At 48.5% G+C, this 20,623-nt stretch overlaps 1 protein-coding gene across 8 annotated transcripts in view; it reads right to left on the reverse strand.

Annotated features, from left to right (window-relative positions):
• Positions 1-9,928: 9,928 nt before the first annotated feature.
• The window catches only part of SCHIP1 (schwannomin interacting protein 1), a 130,351-nt gene continuing 119,656 nt past the window's right edge, over positions 9,929-20,623 (reverse strand). For 6 of the 8 annotated variants that reach the window (XM_086618566.1, XM_086618573.1, XM_086618571.1 and 3 more), the window contains 6 exons: positions 17,647-17,765; positions 14,061-14,178; positions 13,198-13,395; positions 12,556-12,679; positions 10,995-11,088; positions 9,929-9,980 (listed from right to left, as the gene is read on the reverse strand). In XM_086618566.1, coding sequence (XP_086474692.1) covers positions 9,929-9,980; positions 10,995-11,088; positions 12,556-12,679; positions 13,198-13,395; positions 14,061-14,178; positions 17,647-17,765 — 705 coding nt within the window. The remainder of the gene's footprint in view (positions 9,981-10,994; positions 11,089-12,555; positions 12,680-13,197; positions 13,396-14,060; positions 14,179-17,646; positions 17,766-20,623) is intronic. The other 2 variants (XM_086618570.1, XM_086618572.1) reach the window with 2 other exon arrangements.

A 20,623-nucleotide genomic window follows, 5' to 3' on the forward strand; every position in this document is an offset into this window, starting at 1 on the left:
TCTGTATTCTCCACCCAACTGCAATTGCATTTTGGTCGTGGACTGAATGCGAGGGCACTCTTGTGTAAGGCACTTTTTACTGAGATTCGTCTCAAAGAGAAGTGTAAGATATTAACTTATATGTCCCAGGCAATAGTCATCTTCCTGCCTTACACGCCCCCTTACATGGGCTGAGCTTTGATGTTTCTTAATGATTTTATGCAGCCTGACGTCTAATATTAATATTATTTTTGGGAGTTAGACATAATAATATTTTCTATGTCAGTAGCATCCACAAGCGAAAAGCAAGATCTTTTGAAATTGAGAATTCCACGTCCTTTTTACTGTGTTTGGTGTCCTGACCTCAGGTACCCATCTCATCAGGGAAACGAAGGGTTACACAGCGATGCATTTGTTATTAAAGCAACAAAGATAGGGATGTAGCAGGTAAACATCTGGAAATACAGTGTAGTAATTGCATACTGTGGTCTATTAAAACTGTTAGAAGATGTACGATTCTACACGAGAAAATGTAATTCCACTGGCTTTATTTCGACCATAAATTGCTCTTGCTGAAATTAGCCTCCAGAGAAAAATAAGAACCATTCTGGGACTGGCCACAAAACTGTGACATTGTTGTAGTCAAAACTGGGTGAAACTGTGTTCTTGGCTACGCTGCACTCAACCAAAACAATACTTACAAATCCTATTTGAAAAAGAAAGGAAAAACAATAATAATAAAGAAACTCAATTAGAAAAAATCCAAAACCCCAAACCCCCTCGCTTCAGTTTAGTTTTGAGGACAGTAGATGCGAGTGATGAGAAATCAGACCTTCTCCAGTCACACTATTCTAAAAAACCAGGAGGTTCCTGGAAACAATGTGCTGACCTTTTGTTTCAGTCTTGGCTTGCCTGCTCTCCCCTCTGACAACTAGCAACCGAATTTTTGTCTTCATGGTTGCTCTCAAAGTCCAAGCTACATGAAGATCACCTTGCCTTCAGAGATAAGCTACGTATGAAGAGCCATGAACATCTCACGCTGTCCTCTCCATCACCAGCTGCGTGCTGCGGTGAAACGGCTGGTAAGGGATGTTATTCCTCCTGGAACATGCCAAATTACATGAATTTTTGCCGTTAGCAGGCCAGCTCCCCAACCCTTCGTGAAGGTCATGTATCAACTTGTAACATATCTTTGGTGGGAAAAGATGGGTTATTTGTAAGAGGGTCCTATTCCCTGTAATTATAATTATATATAATTATGCAATAATTATATATATACACAATTATGCAGTAATTACATAAAAATTAAAGCTGCAGTATGATTATATCAAAGGCTGACAGTTCATTTTAGATAGTTGCTACATAAAAAGAACTGGGAAATGTCACGTGGAATAAGATTTCAGGATACTTCAGTAAATAAAACTAATTTTTATACCATTTACTGCTCTCGGAACGTACGGAGGATTGATCATGGATCATTCTTTTGCTCCTGGATAAATTTTTTTCGGAAGATCCGAGGTCAGGTATCTCACCAAAATAGCCTCACGGACAGAAGCATTGCTTCTGATTTGTGCTGGCAACTGCTGGCTCTGTAAAACGGGAAAGCAAGGACTTAAAACTCGCCTGGTGGGTTTTTTTTGGCTGCTGATTCATGAAGGAATCCCCTGAAATACGTAACTGGGAGCGTGTGCTGAAGTTTCATTGATTTAAAAGCTAAAGTCATGTAATTAAATGTTATTTCTGAGTCAATGTGCCTTTCCCACACCAGCAATCGGAGCACCAAACCCCATAAAATCCTGCCTCAATCCCCTGCACCTCCTGGCTCTTCCCTCTTCCAGCCATTGCTGGATTTTGGGTGGTTTTCCCCATGACCCCACCGTGTGCTGCAGCATCTCTGCTCTTCACCACGAGTTCGTGGCCGTCAGCTCTCAGGTGACAGCCTGGCAGCTGGGTCCTTAGGTGCCAGCTGGACTGGGGGACCCCCAAATTCAGCAGGTGTTATTTGCAGGCTCTGCTCCAAAGCTTGAAGCCACATTCCGGGTACAGCCTTTTTTTGGGAAAGGGATGGAGCTGGTGGTGGCTGCTGGATGGGTGCCGTGGCTCCCTAAAAAGCACACGGGTGTTTTGAATGGTTATATTTTGGACAGGTAACTTCTCACAATGAAAATGGGAGGATTGCTTGAAGAGCATCCTAGAACATGGGGAGAAAGGAAGGGGTTTTTTTTTCCTAAATCAGTGTATGCCTGAGACAGGAGTTATGCTTTTTTACCCCAAATTGTTTTCAGCAGATTTTTCAAGTGGATCTAGGAGCTGATTTTTTTCCCCCACCATGAGCCAGCTGCGTTTACCGCAAGGTTAGCCGCAGAACTTTCTGTTGGAGGAACTTTGACACCAGTCTCAGCACTGTCACACTACGGGATTGCTGTGTTCAGCTTGTGATGTTTTGCAGAAAATGAGAGATATGGGCAAGCGCCAGAAACCCTTACCCACAGAAATTGGGCTGGTGATGTGGGTAAAACTCTCCATCAGCCCTGTGGGTTTTCTTTGAAAGTTTCATGACCTTGACAGAAACAAAAGGCGCCTGTGAGGACCTTCACAAGGCTGGATGGTGCTGCAGGGCGGAGGGGTGGGTGCCATGGGATGAGGTCCCACGTTCATCCCCTGCTCTCTCGCCGGAGCACGGAGCGGCGGGGCCTCTCCTGCCCATCACCCTGGGACCTCAGGACCACCGTGGCATCCTCCTTTGTCTCCTTCTCTTTTCTGCCCCCTTAGCCCTGAAAACGCCTCGGTGAGTAACGGGACTGGTGCTGGCAGTGCCTGTGGTTTCGTGTGTGGGGAGGGAGCTCCCAGGCTGCTGGCACTTGCCACCGTCCCGCTTTCGTTCTCACTTTCTGTTTCCACCCACTGCAGCGTTTCTCATCTCTGGGTGCTTTTTTTATCGTTCTTTCTTTCAGCCGGCCCTTCTAACTCCTGTCCGCGGGTGCAAAAGCCAAAAGCTCGGATGCCAAATCTGGTGCCCTGATGGGCACGCAGGAGGGCACCTGTGCTGGGAGAAAGAAAAAAAAAAACACCCTCTAGTTTTGCTCTCTCGTTGCTTTTGTATTCACCGTTTCACCCGGCAGGGGTGATGCACCCAAGTTAAAAAACCAGGAGCCTCCATATTGGTTGACCAGGAGATGCATCAGCACGATGATTTTTCACGTTGCTTTGGTGCAACGTGATTACCTGAGTCACGTCAATGATGGATCCGACCCTTCGCCCCATCCTGAAGAAGCAGGAGAGCGAAAGTGCCTGTGTTTTTGGTGCTGAGCCAGCTGATGATTCACTACCCGAGAATACTGACCGAGAGCCTCCGGGCAGAGTCTCGAGGGCTTGGGGATACCCAGAGAGCTGCTGGCATGACTCATGGCTAGAGTGTTCCCCGACGAGAGAGGGACCCAAGCTCCAGTCCCAAGAACATGTATTTGGGAGGAGTTACTGGAGCCCCCGTTCCTCCCCAGGGAATGCTCTGCCCAGGATTTTGCAGCGGGGCGAAGGAAGCTCTCCTGGCAGGTAGTTTCTACACAGGGACACATTTAATTTTTTTTTATATATACCTTGGTGATCATAAAAAAAAAAAAATAGACTCAATGAAATGAAGCCCTGATGGAAAGGAGATTATAGCCCCTAGGGCTTGGTGGGAAAGATGGGAAAGGGACCAGTTGTTTCCATTAGAGCAATTATTAGAAGAAAATAATGTCTCTCCATGGGGTGAACCTCAGCACTTGTGGCATCACAGAATGGTGTTTTGTCTGCCAGGTGGAGGCAGCAGGTGCTGGAGGGATGGGCAGGGACAGCCCGGACCCTGCCATGGTCACTGGGAGTGACTGGAGCAGCTGATGTGCTTGCAGGAGTAAGGGTTACACACTGGAGTAAAGTAAGGATTACATGTGTAAGCAAGTGCCATTCAACTTCCGACTTGCGGTATCATAACTACATAGAATAAGTAATAGCATCGTTAGTTGAAAGATTATTCATATTTTAGCAGATCCTGGAGATGAAGTCCCAGCAGGTCGGATAAGGGCAGGCCCTGCTCGTAACAGGTGCTGGGAAACAGAGGGGTTTTCTCCAGTTATTTGGGGAAAAAAGAGCACCCAGCTCATGTATGCTTGTACGTTTACTAGAGTCTCAGGATAACTGATGCCCTCTGTGTGAGCAGTAATTCCTGATGGAACATTGTGGAAGTACACGGACTAACTTGCTCCGTTTGCCAATTCCATGGGGAAGGTGACCATTTTGGGCAACCTGGTGTACTGGAGGGTGTCCCTGCCCATGGCAGAGGGGTTGGAACTAGATGATCTTTGAGGTCCCTTCCAACCCAAACCATTCTATGATTCTATGATCTCGCAGGCAAAGCAGCCTTCAGCTCTTAAAATCATCTGGAAAGAGGACATTAAAGATATTTACAGCAGCTGCTCCGATTTCAAATTACAGATTGCCTCATCCTCAGAAACAAAAAGGAGAAGGATTGCAAAAGTGCATGGATCAGGGGCGTTTGGGTGGCAGCATTCCCGGTGCGCAGAGGAGGAGGGCTTTGCCGTGCCCATGTGGAAAGACTGGGAAGCATTAAACAGGTTTGAATCCTAACGAATGCCATGTGAAAGCCATCACAGAAAAAAGTTGGTTTATTTAATCACCACCAGCTGGGACATGAGTCATTCCCAGAGATATCTGCTGTGGGATGGGGGAGGCGGCTGGTGCTGGGGGCCAGCTGGCCATGGGGCTGGGTGCTGCTGGATGGGCTCAGCCCAGCCTGTGGACCCTCCCGGGGTGGCTATGGCAGGGATAGCCCCGGCTTCTGCGTTGGCAAATGAAAGCCAACGGTCCCGAGTCCAGCGTCTGCCCCCTGGCTGGGCTGGGGCTGGGGCTGTAGCTCTGCTCACGGCATGTGGTCAATGGGCAAAAATAAGGGTCACCTAGAGAGACTGAGATTCAATTTTGGATTTTATGTAGATGTAACGCATTTTGGTTTGATTTTCAAATAGTCCAAATAGAAATTTCTGGATTTGATTTGATTACAGCATGGAAGAAACACCACATTTAAACTGTTTGAGGCCATACAATTATATGTGAGCTATTCCCAGTTCTTTTCCCGAGGCCCGTGTGATTGCTCCGAGGAGACTCCCGTTGGGTCCCAGGAACCTGCCAGCAAAGGTGGGGAGCTGCACTTTGCCCAGTGCAAAGAAAGTGAAGAAGAAGCGCCGGTGACAGCCATGGAGCAGGTCGGGCCGTGCTGTCCTGTTTGGCAGAATCATCCCTCATTTCCACGGGCTCAGGAGAGCTCAGGGTGCCGGCTCCATCGCAAAGCCCGAGGATGAGCATCTGGGTGTGCTGGTGGAAAACCTCCTCCTCCTCCTCCACGGCAGTTTTGCTGACGGAGGAGCGCTGAGCCGGCTGCCTGGAAACGCCTGCCAGCTCAGGAGATCCACGTGAAACCCTGCAATTCCCTTTTTTCATGCAGCCAGAGCTATTTCACTTTCCTTTTGCAGGCACGTTCCTTCCCCAAACGTGGTGTGGTCAGGAAGCTGAGGCGGGTGCGGCGGCCGGGCTCTGCTGCCGGGCTTTCACGGCGATCGCTCCGTCGGCATTCCATCCACGGTCCCAATTTGGCATCAAATACTACAAGTCAGGAATTAGAAGAGGCTGTGATGCCTCTTGCATCACCCAGAACCAGGATCATTTATTTTGCATCATTTTTTTTTTTTTCCCTTTCCACAGTCAAGAGACTTTTAAAAATAATATTTTACCACCAAGAAGGAGCTGATGGTTGGGATCAGTGAAGAGGGAAGGTCTAATCCTACCGAGCGAGCGAGAAAAGCTGCTGTGGCACAAGACTTTGCTGGTGAAGCAGCCCATGGCTTTGGTGCAGGTGACCCTGCCTGGTGTGCAGGATGTCCCTGCTCACCTCCGGGACGTGGGAGGAGCACAAAGGGTTCCGCACACATGGGTTTCGCTTTGCTTTACAATAAGAAGGAAGAGAAACTCCTTGGGAGCAGGCGTAGGCTTCTGCAGGGAAACGAGTGCGGACCGTAAGCATCCCCCGACGGCTTTTCCTTGGGGATGCCCTCTGTGGAGCCGAGCCTCCCTCGGGGCTGCTTTGAAGAGCAAAAACCCAGAGCCTTCGTGCCAAATACCCTTCCTAGAGGGTGAGCAAGGCAGCAGGGAACATCTTGGAGCGAGCTGGGACCTCGCAGGCAGCAAGCATGGTGTTGTGTCCCACCAGCCCCTCTCCTCTGAATCCATACATGGCTTCGTTCTCCTTAGTGCCTTAGGGCTTGTCCTTTAAAAGATGAATAAGAAAAGTAAAAGGCCATGTGTATGCGCTGCTGTGGCTTTATGTGCTCACAGTTCATGGTGGTACCTGCCCACGTGCTGCTCCTCCATGGCCAGGAGCTGCTGGATGCATTCAGAAAAAAAGGGAGAAAACAAATAAAAGTGGAACCCAAGTTGCAAGGTTTGCCCGAGAGGAAGCATCTGGCTCCTAAAGCACGGCTCTGTTCCCAACGGACATCAGAATGATTTTTTTTCTTTTTTTAAAATGTAACATTTCATGCTTCTCAACCACAGGTGAGTTTAGGACCAAGAGATAAGTCTCAAAAAAATTAAGAAACATTGTGTTGTGAGATCAGCTGGACATAGGCAAGGAAAAGCAAGATTTTGCCCCCGAGCTGGAAGGGGTTGGCTGAGGAATGGTGTGCCGATGGGGACAGGACACGGCACACCAGGAGCAGGTCCTTCCCTGCCCAGCAGCTAACGCTGGCGGACACTGACCTGCCCCAGTCCATCCAATGCATCCCTGCGCTGTCCTTTGCCTTTTTAGCCCTTTGAATGTTTTCTCCCAATGAGCACATTTCTTTTCCCCCCACCTTTCTTTAGTTTGTAGCAATTTCCATCGTTTTTCCTCTCTTGGTAACAGTTATTTTGCTGCCTGCGGTGCCCCGCGGGCCATGGCACGGGAGCTGCTTCGGGTACCCAGGGGTCGGATGCTGACTCCTGATCCCTGCTGTCATAACAGAAGCTGCTTTTTTACTGTCCCTGCTGAGCTCATCCCGTGAAAGACCGAGAGCCCTGGGAGTCTCCTTCGGGGAATTCAGCTCCGGAGTTACGATACCGATACTGGGAGTCTCAAGCGGAACCGTGTAAACGCCCCATGCATGGAAGAAAAGCATCAAAAAAAAAAAAAAAAAAAGAAGGAAAAAAAAAACAAACAAGGCAGACCAAAACCCCCAAATTCCCCCTAAGGGATGGCGTTCCCAAAAATCCCACGCTGCGACATGCAGCTATTCCCCAGGGATACAGAGAATTTGCTGGTGCAGGGCAGGTGGCAGGCTGGGCGAAGCAGGGAGCTCGTGGGACCCCCCCCAGCCCCATCGCCCCGTGCAGCTGCAGGGCAGGTGGGGGTTTTTGCTGATGGCATCAGGTATTTTGGGTGACTTCTAGTCTCGGGAGGTGCTTTTCCCCTTGGGTGGAAGGAAAATACTGCAACATTGGGCATCCTGTGCGAGGTGGGTCATGTTTGGTGGGGGCCAGGGGTGGAGGAACCCAAAACCCACCCTGGAGGATACAGGAGCCTCAAAAAGTGGGACTGATAGGCAGAAATAGGTGACAAAATATATATTGTCCGCGACAGGGTGACAGCAGTAGCTCAGAAACCACTCGACACCGTTCTCTTTCAAAATCATCATTTAATCCATTAATTCCACAGCATCGCCATCATACACACCAGCACGACACCTCGGAACACGGCACACAGAACCAAGGAGATGCAGTTACCCAGGAAAAAACCCAAACAAACCCAATCCCCTAAGGATGGAAGGGGGGGAAAACCAGTGGCAGGTGATGGGAATAACTAGCTCTCTTCAGCCAGTTAAAGGCACTTTGCAAGGGAATGAAACTCCAGCCTCATCCCACTGCCCCGCAAGCCGGACCCTGGCCAGGGTGATGCTGGGGATGACACCGGGGGGGTGCTGCGGAGCACCTGGGGGCTTTCTTGCTTTTATTTTTTCATTTTTTTAAAAGCTAAGAGGTTTTGGATTTGGGGCTTTTGCTGTTCATGCTTTAAATGCAGCAGCTGGCACCTCTCCGACACCTCAACAGCCGCTTCTGACCGAGGCACCAGCTCCGCGCCCCGCCAGGCCAGTTTTGGAGCCAACCAAGAGCTACAGGGAAGCTGACACCTCCAATATATATTTTTTTTCCTGCATAGATTTAAGAAAAAAAAAGGCAAAATAAGACTTTACATCATCCCTGGTCTGCAGGCGAGCGTGTCCAGCCTAACACATCCCAGCATCTTTCTGCAAAAGCTGGGGACAGGCACAGCTCCCTGCTCGGGGATATGGGACACGGTCCCCCACGGGGGCTGTGGGACAGGACTGTCCGCTGGAAAACCCCTGGAGAAACTCCTGGGAAAGGAAAAACAACCTGAAGTTAATGCACCACCCTCCCAGCCCACCAAACCCTGCCGAGGGCGGGCGCTGCTCAAACCTCCACTTTCTGCAAAAAGAAGGGGGTGGGAAAAAAAAAAAAAAAAAAGTCATTTTATAAAATACATTCTTGGCAGGGGATAAAATTTTAACGCAGCTCATGCTTTTCTGAAAACACCCTGAATAAATCATTAGCCAGGCCCTTCACTAAGATGAATTTGCCCCCGAGGACAAAAGAATTAAAATATAAAAAGTGTGCAAGACACACGGTATGGCCCGGCAGCCTCCAGAAGGGATGGCCAAGCTCTTCCAGCATTAAATCAAATAAATGAGGGATGGAGACAGACCCACCAGTCCCCCCGTGTCCCTCCTCCCGTACGCAGGGGTAGGACACAACCAGCGCTGAGCCGGTGGAACCGGTCACCAACTGGGAAAGAGGTGAGTAATTACCAGATATATTACATTTAATATGCTGCTTAGATTTTTAACATGGATTTTTCTTTAATTTCTGACATTGGTGAGTCATTTAAATATTTAGCCTAGACAATAAAATATATATATATGTAAAAAAAAACCCCAACATCTACAGTTTGTGCCTGCTGATTCTAATAGTCACAATATTAGGGCCCAGTGAATGTTATTATGTAAGAATCTCTGAAGTCCATGTCATATGTACATTATGAATTTACAAATAAATAACTTTACAAAAATCCTGTCTTCTCACCATAATTTTATGTGATCTGAAAAAAAAAAAAGAAAAAAAAAAAAGGCTCTTTCTGGTGATGACAAATGAGGAATTGCACAGTTAGTTCGAGGAACTCATTACCGGTGCGTCACCAAAGTCAACCACTTGGCAACAAAAAGACGTATCATATGAAACAATTTTTTAAATTTTTATTTTACATATTTATACATAAAACTTTCAAGTTAACTCTCTGAATCCAACCGAATGTTAATAGCACATCTAAAAATGAACGTCAGGTAGTCAACATTCACAAAATGTTGAAAACTGATTAAAATATACATATTACTGAAAGCTACAACTTCACTACGAGGCAGGCATGTATTTCTTTTTTTTTTTGACTTGTATAGCACCGTCAAGTACAGTTTCTTTATTTTAAAACTACAGTGAAGAATAAAAAAGTAGTCAATGGTAAAATATCGTTCAACTGAAAAAAAAAAATCTCTAAACGAACAAAAATAAAGTTAAACTACCCTCTCTTCTCACCCATGATTTATAATGTTATAAGTACTGTACATTTTTTTTTTTTTTTGTAATAATATTATTAAAATGCCTGATATTTAGTGGCACGAGTAAAAAATTAAAATAAATTAAGAAGCAGAGGCCAATCACCGGACATAAGCTTCGGACATGGTCAATGACTAACACTGGTTTTCTCGTGCGCCACCGCGGATGCCAGCGCTCGGACACACACAGAAGCAAAAATGAAGTCTCGCTCCAGCTCCGCTCCGGGGGCTCCCGGGGCTCATTTTGCTGGCATCTTCTCTGCCATGTGCTTCTGCTGACTTTCAGCGTGTCTGGAGTTGGGGTGGGGGGGGGAGAGAAGGAAAGATGCTGCGTTTATTCCCCGCGCCAAGGGGAGGAGGAACCCCCCCGAGCAGACACCCAGCCAGGGCTGGGATCATCTCCTGCCCTCCCGGGCGATGCTCGGCACGTTCGCCCCCAAACAACGCCGGGATGGGCACAGCCGGTGCTTCCCGCCACGCACCACAGCCCCCCCCCCATGGCAACCAGCCTCTCGAATTAATTCCATTAATTTAGTGAAATTCAGTTTCACTAAACCGCCCTTAATTGCATTTAGGAAGCAAAGCGTTTCCCGAAGCACAGGAGGAAGCTGCAGGGTGGTGTCGGCGTTTGCCCACTGACCCGGCTCCGACCCTCATCCCAAATCCCCCTCTTCATCGCTGGCTCTTCGTTAAGGGAAGCAGCGACGGTGTCTCGCCAGACCTAGAAGTGCCCACCTGCCTGCTCGCCCCCGGGGCCACCGGCCCCCTGACATCCCAACCCCTCACCATCAAATCTCGGCCACCTGCTACGCAGCATCACGTTTTAAAATCATTTCAGTTCCGAAACCGCGGTCCTGGGGCAATAACCCCATGTCCCGGGGACAAGAACCAGCGCACCTTCTTGTTCAGCTCATTTTTTTCCCCAAAGCTTTCAATAAGAAATCAATATTTCTGCAGCGCACCACTCGGGATCTCAAAGGAAAATGTCTCTTAAGCTTTGCTGCCCGGGAGATGGAGTCCTTTAGGAAACCCCCCCTCTATTCTGCGAGGCTTTTCCGTTTTATCAGCTATTGAACGTTAATATTCCAGTGACTCCTTTGGGGAGCTCTTGAAAGCTGCTGGTCTCCAGAACCCGAGTGCCCCGATTTCTCGTTTCGGAGGAGAGCGCAGCGCCCTGCTCAGCCCTTACCTTTGATGGCAAAAGCTTTTAGCACCGAAATCCCGCTAAAAGAAAACCCCTACACGCTGCCGTTGGCGAGCCGGGACCTGCGAGGAGAGAGAAATACCCCGAGGAGCCTCCTTCACCTGGTCAGATCCTCGATGTCCACCAGCATCGCGTCCTGCTCCGTGTGCAGCTCGTCCCGAATGAGCAGCAGCTGCACCAGCTCCTCGTTCAAGCCTGGCACCGGGGAGAAAGGGGGTGAGTTGGGGATGTCCCAAGGGACATCATCCTTCCCACCACCTTACACTTCAGCTGGTGCGGAGGACCAGGAGGGACCTTCCCAGAGGACACACACGATGCTGGGAAGAGGCACAGAGAATTTTCTGCTTTCTGGGATCAACCATAAACCCCTCGCCCTGCACACAAGTGGTTCCCCTCTTGAAACAACTCAACGCAGCAGCAAAAATGAAGATGAGCTTCTCAGTGCTGGTGGGCAACAGCCCTGAGCAAGAAAGAGGCTGCAGAAAGCGGCTGAGCAGCCTTGGGTTTAGTTTTTTGGATTCCCTGCGGTGATGCAGACCTGCCGCACACCCATCCTGGTTTGGGGTTACTGTCCAAGCTGGTCCCTCTGCCCCAGAGGGATGTTTGTGACACTGGACTCTTGCTCAGGGCTGTGCCAAAGCGTGGGGAAGAAACAGAAAACAAAAAGGACCATGTGAAAAATGAACCCCTGAGGGCTGAACCTGCCCATCACCCACTGTCAGGGCTGCTGTTTAGAGTCCTTAAATATCGTTATACTGGTTTGAGGCCTCTCCAGCTTGGTAAGCAAGCTCAGCGTGAATGATGTTCACACCCACGCTCCGAGACTTGGGTGCTTTCTAAAGTGAGGCTAATTAATGAGTGTTTTGGGGTTTTTTTTTTGCCTTTGCAGCACAAAAGAAAGAGATCACGACTCAACGGCGCAGCTCTGCACCCTCAGCAGGGCTGATCCCAGCAGGGACGCCAAGCAACCAACGCCAGTAGGGAAGGAGCAGCCCAGCAGCTTCCAACCAACCTTCTTTTGACCTTGGTCAAAAGCCACCAGCTTTGACCAGTCTATCCCCAAAAGTTTAATTAATTAATTAATTAAGTACTTGGAAGACAGAGCTCCCTTGGGGGAAGAAAACCCTTGATCTTTTGGAGAGAGCAAAGGTGAGGTGGTGGGGCACTGTCCCTGTGGGCAAACGCACAGACCCATGAAACGTGTTGAGGGGCTGCATGGCATCATGTTAGCTGGGGAGCGGATCTACCCCGGGACGTTTGCTAAACTGGAGGATGTCTCCACTCATGGATGGTCTTGACACCATGGCAGAGCATCACATGAAGACGCAGCCATAAAGCCATGAATGGCACCTGCTTGCAGGACAGGCAGATGTCCCAAGACTATTTTCAATCAACTGACCAGGTTTTGAGTTACGAGCAGGGCATTGGGTGCTGGCACAATGCCACAACCCTCCTCTCTTACGGAGCTGAGCGAGCGCTTTAGGAGAAACTGAAACGAGGAAAGAAAAATGCTGAAGGAGATAAATCTGGAGAGAACTCCATCTCCAGCTTCTGCGGTGTGCCTCTTCCATAAACTCATATCAACATTTCTGCACGTATCCTGGAGAACTGCTCTTAATCAAACGGGACATAGCGAAGAATAATTAAACAAGAGTCACTTACTTTCTATCTGTGAGTGGAGATCATTGACTATCACTTGTAGCTGCCCGATAGTCATGTCTCTTAGATCAGTGGGTTTTAAACTCCTCTTCATCAGGCATTCACTTATATGAGGCATATGTGGCAGCTGAAAAGAAATTGACAACTTTTTACTGTTTTCTCCCAATTATTTGTATTCCCGAACAGCGGCGGTTTGCATTGGGGGCGTCCCCCGCTCACAAGGACCACACAGAGAGTACCAAAATGAGGTGAAACATCTACGCAACGTTTGACCCAAGTCTTCAGGTCTACCAGCATCAGTGGTGGATTGATGCAAGGGGAGGCGAGGGCCATGGCGAGGACTATTCCAAGGCAGGAATGCTCCAGCTCAGGATGAGATAGGCTGAGCAGACTACGCCTTAAGGATGAGCAGCATCGTGTTGTTGCCAGTCTTGAGGCAGAAACAACCTTCACGCTTTGTAATCTCATCCCTTGCCTCCACCCCGCTAAGACAACCCATGTTGACCCTTCAACTCCTGATGGATGGTCCCTATCTTCACCACTCCTCTGCATGTCTACCAGCACCGCCGGCCGGTGTGCGCGTCTCGACAAACAAAAGGGTTGATGTTACCCCCCGCCCCATGCCACTCCACCACCCCCACTTACAAGATCCGCTACCGGCGACTTCTTCCTGTTCTGCTTTTCCACCTCAACCTGCATTTTGGCCATGGGCTTTGCCATAGCCAAGGCCATTTTGGCTTCAGCTTGGAGTTTCTTTTGCCTGGTGAGGAAGTCCATGTCGTCGAGGGACTCTGACTCTTCCTCTGTCGTGTCTCTGTCGGAGTAGGACGAGCTCTGCTTGCTCTAGAGAAGGAGACAGGCAGCCGTTACAGCACCGTCGCCCCAGCTGTGCCGCAGCAAAGAAATTCACTGTTAACTTAAAATATTTTTGTACACTTCCAAGAGGTATCACTTCTACAGAAAGGGTGAAGAGCACAGATTTTTTTTTTTAATTTTAATCCACAAGATTATCTTTAAAAAACCGAGTAATTCCCTGAGAGGCTCCTGTGACTATTAATAGCAACTCGAGCACTTCAAATGGAAAGAGGAGTCAACCAGATCAATGGGTGTTGAAGGGACTGACTGGTTAAGCTGGAGGAAAACATCTGGGGCCTTCGTGTTACATTCACAAAGGAAATCAGAGAGGAGAGGAAAGCTGGTGGGAGCTGATACCGCATCACATCCATTACTGCCCTGATAATTATCAGAGCCAGAAAGAAAGGGAGGAAGGAAGGAAGAAGGAATGCTTTCACACGAAGGCGTCTGCTCTGCAGCAGCTTTGTACCAGCCCAGGGCAATCTGCTATCGGCCCCTCAGCATCTTGCATTTCTTCTATTGATGGCCAGAGATGCTGCTCTGGGGTTTAGCGTTGCTATTTTAATAGGATCAGCTCTTTATCAGCTTCCATTAGGGATGGCTCCATGGCTTCCACACTCCAGAGCCTCTACGGGATGAGTTCTCAGACCTACCATGGGCGACAACGGCGTGTCCAGGCTGGTTTCTGTCTTGCTGTCGTCGGCGTCGCTGTCCTTGTCGCTGCCGCTGTCGTTCACGAAGCAAATCTGCAGGTTCATCCCACTTTGTAATCTGCGGAGGGGCAAAGGGAGAGGTGACACCGCAGCCCCCTCGCGCCGGCTCCGCTGCCGGCACCCCGCGGCTCTCCCTGCCGCGCCGATGGGCATGATGCCGAGCAACGCCAGCCACGAGTCGCTGACGTTCTGAAAGGATGCTGTTGTCCTGGTTTTGTATGGACCTCAGAAAAACATAAACACTTTCACTTTTTCCCAAGAAGTTGGTCATCCCCCACCCAAGAGCTGAGCCAGGACCACCAGCTCCCGCTGCCGCCCAGCGCTGCCGATTCTGAGCGGCAGCTCAACGTGGGACTGGAAACTCGGTGGCACCGTAACAGCAATGTTCTACCACCATCTATTGATGAACTTCAGAATTACCCAGACACCACAGAGCTTTTGTCGTCTCGGGTGGCTATACTGTTACATTAAATAAAATACTCCATAAAAAGAACAGAAAGTTACATTCTATGTAAATATACAAATGATAAATGTGTAAATATACAAAATATATAAATGAGACACAAAAAAAAAATCATGTTAACGATTGAGACTATTTATTCAGAAGGATGAGAAGCCTGTTTGTGGCCAGGAGACTCCACTGTACCACAGGAGATGGTTATGGTGTTTCCCAAACCCTCCCCACCATCACCCAGTTCGACCAGGTTAAGGCCACCCAAATTCACCTCCCCAGGACTGATTTTTTCCAGATGTGGTGGCTCAGGGCAGGGGCATCCCAGCGCAGGCTGAGACAGGGCAAAGCACTTCTTTGGCTCAAACAGTGGTTTTTGCCCAAAGCCACTGCTGGCCACGTAACGCACGTTCTCCCGGAGGTGGCTGATGCCCCCCGGAAAGCATGGCACCCCAAGCTCCAGGTGGACCCCACGGCTCCCTCTGCTCCGACCAGCCTCCAAGAGCAAACATGGGAACAGATACTTTGGATAAGAGGGGGTCTGTGAAAGCCCCTGTTGACACCCACATCGCAGAGCAGCTCCGTGCCCACCCGCTGAGCCCACGCACCCCAGGCTCTCCGGGACCATTCGCCCACCTGACAGCAGGGTCAGGCCCGTTTGCCTCCTATAAAATCTGCTCAGGCTTTCCACGTCTTCCAAATTCATTAAAATCAATCCCAGAAACTAGAGATTTCTGGGATTAACTCTACCAGCCTTCTCAGCGCGTCATACTCCATCGCTACCCGTTGAAGGTGGGGCGAGCCCTCCACCACATTCTGCTGCCTGTTATTCCTAATTCCCAATGCAGGGGACTTCTATCAGTACTTACAGACAGCAAATTTCCATTTATTTTAGTGGAATTTCCTATTTATTATTACCATAAAATAGATACAGCATTAATAATTAAAATTTTTTCACCATGAGGATGGTGAAACCCTGGAGCAGCTTTCCCAGAGCGGTGGGAGATGCCCCATCCCTGGAAGTGTTCAAGGCCGGGTTGGATGAGGCTTTGGGCAACCTGGTGTAGCGGAGGGTGTCCCTGCCTGTGGCAGGGGGGTTGGAACTAGATGATCTTTGAGGTCCCTTCCAACCCAAACCACTCCATGACTCTATGATTCTATACGAACTTTTAAGCCGTGGTGGACGCATCCTTGACTCGGCTTCGAATCGCACCGCAGAGCAAGAGCAAAAATGCAGGTCTGCAACTCCCACCCCTTTCAAGAGCATGACCCCAACACCTGAAACCCATCAACTGATGCTCTGGCATTCATTTCGCACGCAAGCGCAGTTTTATTTCATACAGAAGCACAAAACGGAGAGCAGCGGTGCCGGGAAGGTTCCGTAACGCGCGGCACTAACGCTTGGCCTGGATTATAAATATTAACGAGGCACCAAAGCGTTGAGGTACAGCTGGTAATTTCTGGTGGCACAGCTGCCAAGCCCTGCCGCGTGGCGTTAATTAGACCCGCGCTGTAATTACGAGATAGCGGCTCCTGGTTTAGCTGTAACTACACAGAGCAAAACTGTTTTCCCTTTCAAACGACTCGCAGCTCAATTTAATTTCACAATTGTACCTCTCCGGTGTAACAACAGTATTCCTCCTGGTTTTATGCCTCTCTAAGACTTTTTTTCCTCTCCCACACCATGGCAACAGGTACATCTTCACTCCCAACGTGGGAAGTGTTTGATGCTTTCCAAGTGCCACAGGTTACTCCTGGCAGCTGCATCTATAAACCAGCCTTTCAGGAGTATGTTTGATGTAGAAATGTTAAAAATGGGAATAAGTGAAGGGTGACTAAACTGGTCAAGGGGCTGGAAAATAAAACTTATGAGGAGAGGCTGAGGGAGTTGGGGCTGTTTAGCCTGGAGAAGAGGAGGCTGAGGGGAGACCTGATTACAGCCTACAAATACTTGAGAAAAGATGGTGGGGAGGTGGGGGAAGGGCTCTTTACATTAGTGATGGGTGATAGAACAAGAGGAAATAGGCATAAGCTTAGTCAGGGGAGATTCAGGTTGGATGTTAGGAAGTATTTCTTCTCTGAAAGGGTTGTCAGCCACTGGAATAGGATGCCCAGGGAGGTGGTTGAGTCCCCATCCCTGGATGTGTTTAAGAATAGGGTGGATGAACTACTTAGGGATATGGTTTAATGGGGATTAGGGATGGTTGGACTCGATGATCTCTAAGGTCTTTTCCAACCTAGAAATCTATGAATCTATGAATCCGCGCCACGCAACATGTCAGCCCCAGGGACGGTGCTGTGCCCAGTGAGCAGAGCCTGCGTGGAGTATGTGGAGGTGGGGGGGAGGTGAGGAGCCACCTTAAAGCTCATTTTTTCCATTCTCAGGTGCTTTCTATGCATGAGATCAATCACAGCCCTGCCCGCTCCCGCAGGGTGAGCTACTGGCATCGGATCTGCTTCCGAGGGGCTGCCACCTCCCGAGCCACGGAAGCAAGATGTGCTTTCGCAAACTCGTGGTTTTTCACCAACCACCTCCAGGGCTGGTGGGACCATGGGACCATCCTCGAGCCCTGTCCTGCTTCACACATGGACATCTGGCATTAAACCAGGCATTCGGACACCAAAACTCTCAATGTTTTGCAACTCAACGTAAAGAACTCCTTGGAAAACAAAATAGTCAACTATTTTCACAAGAATGACTCCAGTTGTGCGTTTGTGATACTTCCACCACCGTTCTCAGTCTGCCCAAGTTAGGGGCAGAGATCCTAAGTGGAAACCAAAAGGAAATCTAACTCCAGAAAATTCAGCTCATTTCCTTTATCCTCCAAGCATCTAAATAACTCTGCTATACAGTTTTATCCTAATATTTTAGCATATTATTTACAATTATTTACATAACAGGCAACTATTGGGTTCAGAGCATAAGATCTTTTAAAACAAGGAAAATTCAAGAATACAGTTGCAAGTAAAAGCTGAGGGATCCTCTGAAGGGAAGGTCTCAGGGCTTCCCACTGGAGGCATCTCACACTTTTCAGCCTCCAAAGAGGTTCTGGGCTGCGAGGTCACCTGGCTTACCGGGAGGAGAGGCTGGGCTTGCCGCTCTTGCTGCAGCTGGTATAAAGTCCTGGGCCATCGTCGAAGAAACTGCCCAGAGCCAACTTCTGCCTGATGGACTCCCGCTCATTCTTCTGGGCCTGAAAGGGAAGGGCGAAGAGAAAGGATGAAGCTACTGGTCATGCTAGGGCGCAGGAAGGACCGTTGTCCCACCATCGTACTCATGATGCCCAGCACCTCCCAAGCTGTCTCCCACGCTTGGGTGGACCATATGGCCCATCCCAACAGGGAAGCCCATCTGCATCTCTCTCTCTCTCCACATATTGACAGATATACATCTCTATACACACACATCTAATGTATACATCTGATAAATACCTAATATACACATTGATATCTGTACCCGCATCCACCCACAGCCACCAAGACCTCACTCACACCATTAGCATCTTCCACTTCCCTAAGCAGCCTCCAAAACCCCACGATCCTTCTGCCAACATGCTTAGAGATGTATTTTTAACCATTGCCATCAAATGATTCACAGTCTTAAAAATGTATTTTTATATATCTGTTTTTTTGAATAAGGGCAAGCTACAAAGTGATTTGAAATTAATCACCGGTCAATGACTATGGAGATGACTGTAATCAAGGTGAGATAAATGAAAATCACTGATCTGGATCCAAAATTAGTACTGGTACTGTCCCAGTGTCTGTCACTAATGGATTATGTGCCAACGCTGACAACAAATTCAAACAAGGTGACAAGTTATTGATAGAAGGAACGTTTTGAAGCCCTCAAATGTTTCATTTTAAAATAACACACAATACTTGATCAAGAACACACAAGAAAAGAAAACATAGAAGGCAAGCATGGGCTGCTTCCATGGAATTCATTAATATAACCATGCTTCCTATATTTTACCTATCTAACAAAAAATAAAGCACCTTTTTTTGATACCACGAATTCAGATATAACAAAATGCAAATTATTAACTTAAAATAGCTCATAACTTCATTCCAATTCCAGCGCTGACTACATACATTACATTGTCACACTGCCCATTGTATTGACAATGCCTTCCAACACACATACTTTATCTGTAACCTAACTCCTGTTATTTAAAATATTAAAAATAACCCCCACAGCATCAAGTGGTATCAAGTTTTTGGGTTCAGCTCGCAGTTTCTGAAGTTCTACCCAGACTGCCCAGCTACGTTTTCCTCTTTTGTTTTTTCCAGGTTTCAATAATTGATGCCTCAATCGCATGGAGGCAGTTAAGATTTAGGAGCAAAAATAGCCAGCCCTGGCGACGAAAGCAGCATAGTGAAAAAAAAAAGTAAAAATGAGTGAGAAATATTTTTTTTTAACGGACTGAAGGCAGAGAGAGGGCTGCCGATCTCGCGATGCACGCTGCCAGTGCCACCCGCATTCCTTGGAGCATCAGTATTTCCCAAAGTCATGGATACTCACCCTCCCCGTTTTTCCTACTCGGATGGTCCTCTCCCACACCTTCCCACCTCCCTCCCTCCACAGCACACCCACCTACTCCCTGAGTGCTGAAAACTACTCTTCTTTACATTAAACCACGCAGAACCACAGGCACACTTCCACGTATTTACCCCGTTCAGACGGGGCTGTCTCACCAGATCTTCTCGAATTTTGCTCCGTTTCCCACCGAGACGCAACTGCTCCCGGTTTGACATCTGTACATTTAATCAATGTTGCAAATTCTTTTCTCTCCCAGGTCATTACTGAGGATGCTAAATACCACTGCTCCCGCGGCTGAGCCCAGAACATCCCCTTCTACAGACCAGATGCAGGCTAATGACCGTAAAGAAATAACAGTCCTATCTGTTATTAGAAAATAGGGAATGGTTACTAAGAAATAGAATATGCCTAAGGGAACTAAGCTTTAGGCTTTAGATAAATTACCCAACAGCTGCAGCATACACACCCCGAGTTGGGTATTGAAAATGATAAATTGAGAAGGAAAATTGCAAGTGTTTTTTTGACTATTTGAATAGACTTACATGGTATATAAAAAATAACGGATCAAACACTCCAAATGCAAAGGTCCTGGCAGCAAAAACATAAACCCACGTTATTTAAATGTGTATTTTGACACCGGATCAAAAAAGGTACGTGTTTCTGAAAGAGGGTCTGGCGCAGAGCAGAACTCTGGCTCCGACGATTATTTTAAACAAAAGGTTGCTTTCCATTTTTAAGGCAAAACAGCTCGGGGCGGATGTTTTCCTTCTTACCCTTGACCTTCCCATTCGGAAGGCCAGGAGCTACCTTTGTTTCAGCACACGAAGAAAAACACCATGTCAGGCCACGGCTGTGACCATCTATGTGCAAAACGCTTGACACCACCGTTCCTGCAAAGGCAAATTGCCAGGAGAGGTCCAGCCTCCCCCCGCGGCAGACCCGGCCCCCCGTTTCCCGGCCCCGTCGCCCACCGCAATCATCCCCAGTTAGAACCCTACGGCCATCACCTCGCTGGTGTTTGCAGCTGGTGCCACCGTTTGTGTTCTTCACCACCTGTCCCCGACACACTGCGGCACCTCGACACCAAAACCTTCCCAGTTTGGGTTGAGAGCCTGAATTTCTCCAATACATGCCTTCTTCCCACACAACCCTGTCCCGGTGGCACACGGACATACTGCTGATGCTGGAGGCCGTCCCCGACCGACCCAATGCAGGATGGAGAGTGCCCACAACAACGGGCACGAGATTTTGGCAGTTTTCTGGGAAACGGAGCAAAGTCCATACGACGTTACTGATGCCCCTTAAGCAGCGGTAGCTGGACTGCTCTTTTCACCGCGCACCTTCCTGCACCCTTTCGCATGCAGGAACCTCTTCTAGCAGCCTCTACTCACTGCAGACATCACCCAAAACAGCACAGAGAATTGCACATCGATGATTTATTCGGCGTGAAAGTGTAGCAGCAATTTGCCAGGCTCCTTGTTGTGTTCAGAGCCCATGGTAGAGCTGCCG

This window comes from Tauraco erythrolophus, chromosome 11 (genome assembly GCF_009769465.1).
Source record: "Tauraco erythrolophus isolate bTauEry1 chromosome 11, bTauEry1.pri, whole genome shotgun sequence".
In the NCBI taxonomy this organism is placed as follows: Eukaryota; Metazoa; Chordata; class Aves; order Musophagiformes; family Musophagidae; genus Tauraco; species Tauraco erythrolophus.